We start from the raw sequence: 12,697 nt of genomic DNA on the forward strand, positions 1-12,697 counted from the left end.
AAGTTTGAAGAACTCTGACGACAGCGATCTCACTGAACAACAAACGGTCGCTGTTGTAGAATTCTGGGGTATTCTTACTGTATTCTGATGTGTTCATATGTTATACTTCTGTGTGTAGTATACAACAGGGAGAGGTCCATATTGTACATAACTGTGCCTTAGGCCTGTGTACCAGCAGGAAGGTCATACAGGCCGATGTTTAGGAACATCCGAGGAACATCAGTGATAACATGGGCCGAGGGAGACAGCATGTCTGCCTATTCAGGCTAGTATCTCCATCTGGCCAGGGCCGGGTTGTGTACACTGGTTGGCACCTGCCACGTTGGCATAATTGACGTTTGTATGTTTTAGTATAACAGGCTTTGTCTTAGGTTTTGACTTGGAGACGGATCGAGGAAGCGACCCGAGGAGCATATTCTGTCGGAAGGCTCAGCAGCCGCTTCTAATAACAACCACAACTGTTAGACTCTGCACAGTTTTACTGTTTGAGACTTAGCCTGTGTTCTGTTATTCATTATTGTACCATCTACAATAAATCATCATCTAATCGCCGATCCTGATCCCACCGTCAAGCTTTATTGACCATCTTCAATACAGACATTAGAACTAAAACACAACGCAACAACCAGAGAATCCAACATTTGGTGCCGTGACCCTTCTCGCAAAAGGAGAAGAAAGACGACAACACTGTCAATGTTCACCGAGTTGCTACTACGACTTCAGACTGTTCGTGACTTCCAGTGCTCTCCAGACTGCCAGGAAAACGTTAAATCCTCCAGGTTGGACACAGCTGTGCGACTTCATCATTGCCCTTGGACTATTCAGCCGCTTAACTAGATGCAACCAACTGGACTAAGTTAACATGAGTTTTCTTTTTAAAATGTCTTAATTATTTATTTTATTATTTGTTTTTGTTTGTTTGTTTGTTATCCGTCTTGAATGTTTCACATGCTGTATGTTTCACGTGTGACGGGTACGCTGGCGATTACGCCGCTCCGTTAGGCATTTTTGTTATTTGTTTGTTTGGGTCTTGTGTGTGAAGCACTTTTACTGCACTTTGTGCATAGAAAAATGTTCTTCATGTTTGTCTGTAAGCACTTTGTGCTCAATGCTTGAAAAGTGCTATATAAATAAATATTATTATTATTATATTATTATTATTATTATTACTATTGTCTGATTGGCTGGTTCTGAGTGTAGTCAGGGCTTAAATTTAACTGCGGGATTGCAGGTATTGCGCATAATTTGTTCAAGTCCCGCAACTCTAGCCATCATAAAGAGAGATATTCTCGCATACACTTTTACAGCCTGTCTGATGACGTTAATATAATCATGAAGTGGTGTGAATGCGGTGCTATTGACCGGACGGATCAACTACCGAGTTGAATTGAACATAGCCTCATGCAGACGCAGATACACACACACACACACACACACATACACAGAGAGAGAGAGAGAGAGACCCACTTTGCGCTTACGCAAATAGGCTAGGCAACCATGGCAAACTTTTACATCTGGAAAGAGCTCCTTGGTAACTATCCTGCTAGCTCAGGTCACGTCAACACTTGATCCCAGAAAGATTGTCTTCAACTTGTTAGTTTTTTGAACATTTATTGTATCTAATGACATAGAAAACATAATGAATTCCATCCACATATCCTTATGCACTATGCACAACTTTTATTCACTAGCGACTAGCCTAAAACCGTCAGGCTGAAGGGAGGCTAATTACTCTCACATATTTCCTTAAAGTGACAGGCACTCAATTACACCTACTCATCACCAATGTGCACTCAATTAGACCTATACACATTAAAGATATGCCTAAGTGTTATAGTTTAAACGTCAATATGAAGCATTCAAATTACTAAATATGTTTAGCTACTAGTAATTACTAGTAAAATGCTATACATTAAAAAATACATTATTAACTAAATACACTCTATATGAATTTAAAAATATATGAAATAGAAACATATCACATCAGCCATCATTTTCAGTGTGTGTTTGTATGTGTGTGGAGAGAGTCAAGCAGAATCTAGGATGTCCACTGTTCTGAATGATCCCACTACAGTATATATTACTGATGACGTCAGGGTGGTGGGGGCCCCAAAATCAAACACTTTTTTAAAAAAGTACTGAAGAAGTATCGAAATTGCAACCCCCCCCCCCCCCCCCCCCCCCCCCAAATTGTGTAAATCCCCCCTACATGAATAACCTAAGGGGGGAATTCCCCCCATTTTAAAAAATGAATTTTAAGCCCTGGCAGTATTGAGGATGTTCATGACTGACTCTGATCTCTTTGTCTTTCAGGATGCCTCTCACAGCTGAATGGTGAGTTACACACACACACACACACACACACACACACATACACATGCAAACACACACACACATATGCACACACACACACACTGTGTCTGATTGGTCTCCTTGTGTCCAGTGTGTGGCCAGGCCCCTCTCAACACACGCAACACGCGCATCGTGGGCGGAGAGAACGCACCAGCGGGGGCGTGGCCATGGCAGGCCAGTCTGACACGTAATGGAAGGCACTTCTGCGGAGGGTCCCTCATCAACAATGACTGGGTTCTGACCGCCGCCCACTGCTTTTCCAGGTGAGAATGAATACAGAATGCAGCAACAGCATGTCACATGCAAGGAGGATATATTTGGGTCCTCTAGTGTCAGAATGCACCAACAGCATGTCACATGCAAGGATGATATATTTGGGTCCTCTCAATCTCCACTTTGCAGCAGTCTAATTTGAATGTTATGCTACTCCATTTAACTGGCACCACACCTTGAGTGTGCATGAGAGAGAGAGAGAGAGGCAGGTTCCTGCTGGCGTGTCATTGTTGATAATTGATATCTCCTTTTTAATTATAAAAACATTTTAAAGGAAATCATGAAGCTAGAAGAGTAATCCGATTCCCTCTACTAGGACTTGTTTATGTTTACGCTCATGATCATGACGTGACTTGTTTATGTTTGCGCTTATGATCATGACGTGACTTGTTTATGTTTACGCTTATGATCATGACGTGACTTGTTTATGTTTGCGGTTATGATCATGACGTGACTTGTTTATGTTTGCGCTTATGATCATGACGTGACTTGTTTATGTTTGCGTTTATGTGTATGTTTATATTATGATATGAGTTGTTTATGTTTGCGTTTATGTGTATGTTTATGTTATGATATGAGTTGTTTATGTTTGCGTTTATGTGTATGTTTATGTGTGCTGAGTGTGTTTCACTAATACACGGATTGGGATAAATGCAGAGACCAAATTTCCCTCATGGGATCAAAAGAGTATATACTTATACTTATATAGGGATCAAAAGAGTATATACTTATACTTATGATCTGAGTTGTTTATGTTTATGAGCCGAGTTGTTTATGATGTGAGTTGTTTATGTTTATGATCTGAGTTGTTTATGTTTATGATGCGAGTTGTTTATGTTTATGATCTGAGTTGTTTACTGGTGGACGCCTCCTCCTCTCCCTCTGCAGCACCAGCACCTCTGGCCTGGTCATCTTCCTCGGACGGCAGACTCAGCAGGGCAGCAACGCCAACGAGGTCTCCAGGACCGTCACTAGGGTCATCAGACATCCCAATTACGACGGCTCAACCAGTGATAACGACATCGCCCTCCTCCAACTGTCCTCCTCCGTCAGCTTCACCAACTACATCCGCCCCGTCTGCCTGGCAGCGGCCAGCAGCACTTTCAACAGGGGCACGGACAGCTGGGTAACCGGCTGGGGCACGATTGCATCAGGAGGTGAGCACACACACACACACACACACACATACTCAACACACACACACACACACACTCAACACACACACACACACACACTCAACACAGACACACACTTACACACACACACACACACACTCAACACACACACACACACACACTCAAAACAGAAACACACACCCACACCCTCGCACACACCCACACACACTCTTACACACACACACACTCAACACAGACACACACACACACACACACACACACTCAACACACACACACTCAACACAGACACACACTTACACACACACACACACTCAACACACACACACACACACTCAAAACAGAAACACACACCCACACCCTCGCACACACCCACACACACTCTTACACACACACACACTCAACACAGACACACACACACACACACACACAACACAGACACCTCTTCATCCCTGCTATGGAGCACTGCTGTGGATTTATGCTGACTCTGTGCAGTAAGACACACTTTAATTGGTCGCTGTCTCCCCTAGTGCCCCTCCCCTCACCCCAGACGCTACAGGAAGTGGAGGTGCCCGTCGTGGGAAACAGGAAGTGCTTCTGCAAGTACAGCGTGCAGAACATCGGCATCACAGACAACATGATCTGTGCCGGGAGGGACGAGGGAGGCAAGGACTCCTGTCAGGTGATCATGTGACTATTTACCTGTGTCAGGTGATCATGTGACTATTTACCTGTGTCAGGTGATCATGTGACTGTTTACCTGTGTCAGGTGATCATGTGACTATTTGCCTGTGTCAGGTGATCATATGAGAGTTTACCTGTATTAGGTGATCATGATCATGTGACTATTTACCTGTATTAGGGGATCATGTGACTATTTACCTGTATTAGGGGATCATGATCATGTGACTATGAGAGTTTACCTGTATCAGGAGAGCCTGTAACTATTTACCTGTGTCAGGTGATCACATGAGAGTTTACCTGTATCAGGTGAGCATGTAACTATTTACCTGTGTCAGGTGATCACATGAGAGTTTACCTGTATCAGGTGAGCCTGTAACTATTTAACTGTGGCAGGTGATCATCAGGTCACGTGAGGAAAAACCAGCAACCAGAGGGGTGTTTCACAAAGGCAGAATTAAGACATCCAAGATAAGTGACAGCATTGTCTAGTCATCCTAGCTCAACTCGTTTCATTAATGCCAATCCAGGATGAGTAGGAGCGACTATGTCAAGCCAGGTGTAAGTAATTCAGGATGTGTGTGCGTTCTCGTTTCTGCTCCAAAGAGCTCACGGTTGGAATAAAAACATGCAGAATATAGCATCATTCACACAAAGTGAACAACTGCTTTTGCTAAACTAACAATGAAGTAAAGTTTTCCTTTTTGAATGGGGAATCATGGCTATTTCTGTAAAACAGCGAGAGTAGGCGTGGTGGACCAACTGAATGCAAATCTACGTATGCACCCACGTGTGAGTGCTTCCTTATCTCGGCACGCAACATCATTAAGAAAATGTTTGCCACTGCAAAGATGCAGTACGACTGTATATCTTCATATTGGCTTTATAACCGAATTAGTTGAATACACCTTCAAAATTGCCCCTCCACTTCCAATCAACTACTACAGTAGGCTATTCATCAAACGTCTATCAACAAAAGGAGCAAACAACGACTATGTTAATAATTATAAGGCTATCACAATTAAAATAATATGGTAGTAGGCAGACAATCTGTTTTGTTTTACGAGCAAATACATGTAGCAAATAGTAGGCTATATAAATGGAATAAAGCTCTTTAAAAATTCACACGGAGGTCTGATTTGAATGACAGCTAGCTGAACCAATAAGACAACATAATTACCATTAGAATTAGCTTGGCTGTTAGCGCTAGGTGCGGAGAATAAATCCCCATGGTAACTTATGTGCCATCTCTTTTGTGAAACCAAGTCAAGGCTAAATCCAGGATAACCAAAAAATCCTTAATTCCTTATCTAGGTTTTGTGAAATACCCTTCTGGTCTCTGAGAACAAGCCCAACACAAGTGACCCAAGAGCAAATAGTTTGAGCCTACAGTTATGGTGCAGAGTGGACGTAGACGCAGAGGTTAAAATGCCATGTGTGTACGCAGATGCAGAGGTTAAAATGCCATGTGTGTACGCAGATGCAGAGGTTAAAATGCCATGTGTGTACGCAGACGCAGAGGTTAAAATGCCATGTGTGTACGCAGACGCAGAGGTTAAAATGCCATGTGTGTACGCAGACGCAGAGGTTAACCGTAGGGCCTAGGATGACCAATTGTTTCCGTATGTTTGGCTACAGGGGTCATGTTAACCCATTCCATGTGCACACATGTGCATAAACAGATACACACGCACACACATACATTCACAGTAATCATACGTATGACACATACTAACACAGTAGACATATGTACGCATGCATGCACATGCACAAACACACATACGCAGGCAAACACACAAGCACGCACACACACACACACACACACACACACACACCCACACACATAAACATAAACGTGTACACGCACACATGCACACAATTCAAGAATTTCTCAGAATTATGAACAGGCAAGATGGGGGTGGGGTTGTATAAAATGAATTTTACATGTGAAATCTATGAACTATTCATGTTTTGGTTCTTGTTGTCTAGCAGATACCAGTGAGAATTGAGTGTGGATAATGCAATTTAGTGAGACAGTTAGAATCATATAGGCCTTTCAGCGTGATTTATTTTTGTGGAAAAAATGTGCTGGACTGGGCGGCGGTCATATTTTGTACCGCTCTGCAGTACATCTAGTTTATCCTGGTGCCACACACCTTGCATGTAGCTGTTCGCTTATTTCCTCTGTGCAGTTTTTGTAACCGAAAGTAATGATAAAAGGCACAACTCCGGGAGGACTTCTTGTCACCATGGTCAATGCATTTATATCTTTGAGTGTGCGCACATAGCGCATGCGTTACATTGCACATTATGGCAAAGGGGCCATGCCGCTCGTTATACGTTTCACAAAGTATATGTAGCAGTAAAATAAAATAGAAATACATGAATAAATTTAGATTAAAAAAGCAATAATTGCATGAAATACAGCTTGTTCAGGAGACTCGAAGCTCGAGTTCGAGTCAAGTCTGAAGTCTTTTGAGTGGAGTCTGAAGTCACTGTTTTTGCGACTTGAGTCCAAGTCTCCATCTTTTTTACATTTCTATCCCTTCATTCTCTTTAATTGAAGTTCACAGCACGAAGCTGACATGAAGAGCATTTATGCTTTATCAAGAATGAAAAAGATTAGCGTGGCACCGCTCTAGATGTGTCATTAAATTAATTGTGCTATTTCGCGAGGTATAGAGATCTTTCCGTTTCACACACAAAGTGCACTTAACTGTTCCTCATATCCTACAGTAGTTGTCTCTGATAAATTGAAAATAATGACCGTAGGCTTATGTCCATCGAGTCAGTTGCAGCCAGCCACAGTCATCTTCAACCAGTAACAGGAGATACGTTCTGCTATTTGCGCAGTTGTTTGCGAATATGTATCAAAACATAACACCACTTAATTTCAGGTTAAAATGCATTGTAATGCGCATTACTGAAGTTTGTACCGAGTAAAATATTAGCCAATAGTTTTTTGTAATACCTTACATTACCGCGTTACAACAAAAAGCAATATATTACAGTAATTACATTACTTTTGTAACTTGTTACTCCCAACACTGGTGTCAGGTGATCATATGAGAGTTTACCTGTATCAGGTGAGCCTCTAGCTAGCTCCTCTCATCAAGACAAATACCACAGTTTTAATACCAATGGCTGTTAATTTATTTCTACTAACAAAGGTAAGGAAAGTTATATAAATAACAATAAATATATAAATACTGTAGCGATCTCACCCTCAGACAAGATTCACCTTTGGCCAGGACGGCCATTTATTGGAACAGGAAGACTCGGACACAATCAGACATATGGATAACTACATAGGGCAACACAGGGGTAGTCTCAGCCGCACATGTAACACACAATAAGGGTTTACCACACACATCAACACGAGGATAAACACATGAGGTACAACCAAAGAGACTAACACGCTAACAAATACACAACATGCTAAACGTAACTACAACCATTATAACCGACATTACACATTCTAGCATTCACTCGCACTGCATTCTGGGAGACACTCATTCAACGTTAGACATGTACATCCACCGACGCTACATAAGCCCCTCCCGAGCCATTGTCGCCCCCCGCAATGACAGCTCAGCTCACCGCTCGCGGCTGCGTCGGGGTGTCAGTCCCAGTGCTTAGTCCAAGTGACCGGAAAGCCTCCGGCTGCACGATAACCCCTCCCGACTGGAAGGGCTCTCGGCTGCCTCTGTCACGTCAGTTCTCCCCCGACCAGAACCGGCCAGACGTGGGTCGTGGTGTCGCTTGGGCCCTCGGTTTCCCGCCGTGCAGCTGCGCTACCTCAAACAGCAGAAAACAGTCCCACTGCAAGCCGAACCCCCGGATAAGCTGGAACCCCTGGACGTTCGGTAGCCCCCTCTGGCTACTGTGACAGCTCGTAGCCATTGCCACCTGTCCACAGTGTGCCGATCTCCAGGCGGTCAGCAGTCCACGTCGAGGTCCCTCCTCGCGCTGCCCTCTTGTAGAACTTTTGTCGGCTGTCTCTCGAGCACAACGATGCTCCACTGTGGCGGGAAATGGAGACCCCGACCCTCCCAGCAGGCTCGGGACACACAGGAACTCACACACAAAACATGAAAAACATTGCGCAGACTTGCGTCAACCGGAACGTGCGCACTTAAAACCTCAAACAGTCCACCTAACGATAGCTCCCAAAGGCTCTACAGGTCGACGTTACCCTCTTGGTCACTAGCTGGAGCACCGAAAGCTCCCGAACTAGCAGCTATGACTCCATCACAATCTTGACCGGCAGCTGACGCTCTGGAAGTTCTTCAGTAGCTGGCGGTGTAAACCCGGCCGCTGTGGTCGTGTTCCAAGGTCGTCAGAGAGTTCGCGCTCTCTATGGATGAGATCCTCGGATGACGGCAGCATCGACATCGGCGTCGAGCCGGGAACTCCTTGCCAGCCGCGGACACTTCCACGACATCAGCCGGGGCCGCTTCCTCCAGCGCTGGCAGCTCTCGTCGACTGTGCAGGGCTGGTCCCGCTGGTCGGAAGGTCCTCCATCCTCCGCAATGGCGAGCTCAGCGAGCTGGCTAGTCCTTAAAAGGACCATTGGAACATCTGCTGAGGTTCGCCGCCATCTTGCTGGTCTGGTCTTCGGCCTTCTTCTCCATCTTGATCCGGCGTAGATCTTCGCGCCCCGGGAGGGCCCCATCCCACTTCTGACACCAATGTAGCGATCTTACCCTCCAGACAAGAATCACCTTTGGCCAGGACGGCCATTTATTGGAACAGGAAGACTCAGACACAATCAGACATACGGATAACTACATAGGGCAACACAGGGGTAGTCTCAGCCGCACATGTAACACACAATAAGGGTTTACCACACACATCAACACGAGGATAAACACATGAGGTACAACTAAAGAGAGTAACACGCTAACAAATACACAACATGCTAAACGTAAACTACAACTATTATAACCGACATTACACATTCTAGCATTCACTCGCACTGCATTCTGGGAGACACTCATTCAACGTTAGACATGTACATCCACCGACGCTACAATACTGTATGTTTCACAATGAATATATAAATTATGTATAGCTAATGTACAATCAGTTGCCAACTGACTAGATAGTCTGAATAGTAACAGGTTATAAAAAACAATCAATAAATACAATATAAAACCTGTGGCTTGACGAACTTGACCAGCAAGTGTAATAGATGTAAACACACTTCTGTAAAATATCTTTAGCACAGCGGAGTTAGAAGGTTTAGTTTATAAATAACACAATATGATTAAGCAAGTTTAGGTTTAGAAGTACTACAGTATGATTAAAGAAGCCCTATGCTGTTTCTGGTTATTCTTTCGCTGTTTCTGGGCTTTCGTCTGATTTGGGCTCGCATTTTTCACGACATAGCTCCCCCTGCAGCTTCGGTAGCAAGTGACTGCTACGCTAAACCCCCACTAGCTAGCGAGCTAGCCATCAATAAACCAAGCTAAACACATCACAATAAAATGGTCGAGCAAACACATTGTTCAAGAGACTATCAAATCACATTACAAAAACGAAGTTCACCCAAGGGTAGGCTACTTACAATTTCAACAGCAACAAAGCCAAGTCAGAATCCATTTTGCAGTCTTCTTAGAAACTACAATCTGACTATTTTCGAGTATTTCCGCCGAGTTACATCCGGATGTGTTCGGACTGCGACCAGAAAGTTGCATATTCGTTTTTTCCGCGGAGAAGCACTAGGGGGAGACGAAGCACCCACCAAACGACCCAAAAAGTGTTGTAGAACCATCAGAACGACTCTCAACCTGCATAATTAAGGTAATTTTTGCTAAAATTGTTGCATAGGGCCTCTTTAAATAAGTATATTGTAACGATTTGATAGCGACACACACAGTTGTCCAATCAAAAGGTTTATTAGCTGAGAACGAGAGCAGGGACACAGACCAAGACCAAGACACAGAACACAATACACACGGGGCAGGCCAAGCAGACACACACACCACACACACAGGGGAGGGGACACGCAGCCCCCCACACAAAAAGGATCACACACGAGGGAGAACCAATAGGGAAACATGCCACAATAAAGACGCCAACACCACACTCACAACTTAGGAGAAATAACGACACAAACCCCCAAATGTTCGCTCTCGTATCCCAGGATGTCCCGCGCGGGAGAACGCTATGCAATGTCTTGTGCGCCGACGTTACAATATGTTTAGAAATATTAAAGTATGAATTCATAGGCTAAGTTTAGGTTTAGAAGTACTGCAGTATGATTAAATAGGTTGGTAACACTTTATTATTACACACAATTCATCATTTATTAAGCCTTTGTTACTTATTAGTTAATGGTTTGTTCATCATTAGTAATTTCTTGTTCATACATAATTTATCATCAGTAAAGCATTTGTTCACACAGTTATAAATAGTTTGTTCATAGTAAATAAGCCTACAGTGATGGCCAAAAGTATTGGCACCCATGCTAAAGTTGACTGAAAAGAGGAAAATAAAATCATCTTTTGGAAATTGATCTTAATGCCTTAAGTGAAAAATTAGGAAATATCTAACCTTTAAGAACACCAATTTTCTTAGTGAATGAATAATGTATCATAAATAAATAAATGTTCTTCCTTAAAATACAGGGGTCATAAGTATTCCCACCCCTATGTTAAATTCCCATAGAGCAGGGGTCTCAAACACCCGGCCCGCGGGCCAAATCCGGCCCGCGTCCTGCCCAATTCCGGCCCGCGACGTATGACAAAATAATAATGTAATCCGGCCCTTGAGCTATTAATTGCGACAAACAACGATACTGATTAAAATAGACGATAGATCCAGGTACGGTGACAAATCTCATTTATAGGCCTACTCTGCTCCACTATGTGCAAGACATCCATAGCTTGATTCAAACCTAAAATCGCTGCGCAAAGTTTTCAGGAAATACTTGTATTACACGCGAGAAACACAAAGACGTGCATATGAAATGACGCGGAAGCGATGCAGGCCATAGTGTTGCAGAAATTGAAGCAGAAATTAAGCAGAAATAGGCCTACACCAAATGTTGGTTCACGTGCGATGAAGTCTTAGGTAAGATATGTTATTCACCTATTCTAATTCTGAAGAAGAATATCCTTTTGGAGATTATGATCGATCGTCTATGACAGTGATAGTCACGGTGCGTCTGTGAATGGAGGTGCGTGTATACAACGGTGTCCACTAAGCATACCATGCTTGTTTCGACCCTCTGCCCAACATAGCTTGGAGGTTGCAGTGGTAATCGTGATGATAGTGTCCGTAATGGATGTGGTACAGACAGCAGGGCTAGTAGAAATAGGGCTCTAAAGAACTACAAAGTCAACCGCAATATGATGCGAACTTCTCGGTACTGCAGATTACAGATTAGGAACTGTTTGACCAGAATACTTTATTGTAGGCCTATATTGTAGTAATCTATTACTAAACCACAACATATTAGGTGTTGGTATACATCTTAGGTGTTTTCCTGTTAACTTGTTATGTGGGTAATATGAAAAAAGGAAAGTAAACCTGCTTAAATATGTTCATCCAGTATTTACTGAAAGGTGCATAATTTGAGGTGCTTGCCGTCCAGTGACAAATTACATGGGTAAATTTACCCCCTTCATAAACTTTTGTTTTACTCAAAGATTTTTACATTTACAGTAGGACTTCATCTCTGACCACTTTCAAGCTATGGCCTTTTGAAATTTTGATATAAAAATCCAATGGTGTTGCTTTCTTAACCCTGATGCCTAGTTTCCCAGGTTTAAAAAAGTTATGAGAGGAAATATTTTTATTTGGTGTGAAACACACACACCTGTTTTTATGTTTTTCATTTATTTTATAATTTGTATTAATATTTATTTTATCATTATTTTATTTATAAGCTAAGGTTGCTAGCACAGGTGTCTAAAACTACATAAAAACACTTGCACTTTCTGTTTGCAGTTTTGTGTGGTATTTGAAAAAAAGAACATTGCATTTTCAGAAATAGCCGGCCCTCCAATCAGATGACGTTGGCAGAATTGGCCCCCAGCTCATTTGAGTTTGAGACCCCTGCCATAGAGACAGGCAGATTTTTATTTTTAAAGGCCAGTTATTTCATGGATCCAGAATACTGTGCATCCTGATAAAGTTACCTTGGCCTTTGGAATTAAAATAGCCCCACATCATCACATACCCTTCACCATACCTAGAGATTGGCATGGGTGTTATTTCATTTAGCCTATTAGCTGGTTTGATTTGCATTG

The 12,697-nt window shown here is 43.0% G+C and overlaps 1 protein-coding gene across 1 annotated transcript in view; it reads left to right on the forward strand.

The window, feature by feature from the left end:
* The window catches only part of zgc:100868 (uncharacterized protein LOC554458 homolog), a 28,567-nt gene that overhangs the window by 3,660 nt on the left and 12,210 nt on the right, over nt 1–12,697 (forward strand). The window contains exons 2-5 of the mRNA XM_042081780.1: nt 2,314–2,334; nt 2,444–2,615; nt 3,514–3,782; nt 4,289–4,440. Coding sequence (XP_041937714.1) covers nt 2,314–2,334; nt 2,444–2,615; nt 3,514–3,782; nt 4,289–4,440 — 614 coding nt within the window. The remainder of the gene's footprint in view (nt 1–2,313; nt 2,335–2,443; nt 2,616–3,513; nt 3,783–4,288; nt 4,441–12,697) is intronic.

Source organism: Alosa sapidissima, chromosome 24 (genome assembly GCF_018492685.1).
Source record: "Alosa sapidissima isolate fAloSap1 chromosome 24, fAloSap1.pri, whole genome shotgun sequence".
Taxonomy (NCBI): domain Eukaryota; kingdom Metazoa; phylum Chordata; class Actinopteri; order Clupeiformes; family Clupeidae; genus Alosa; species Alosa sapidissima.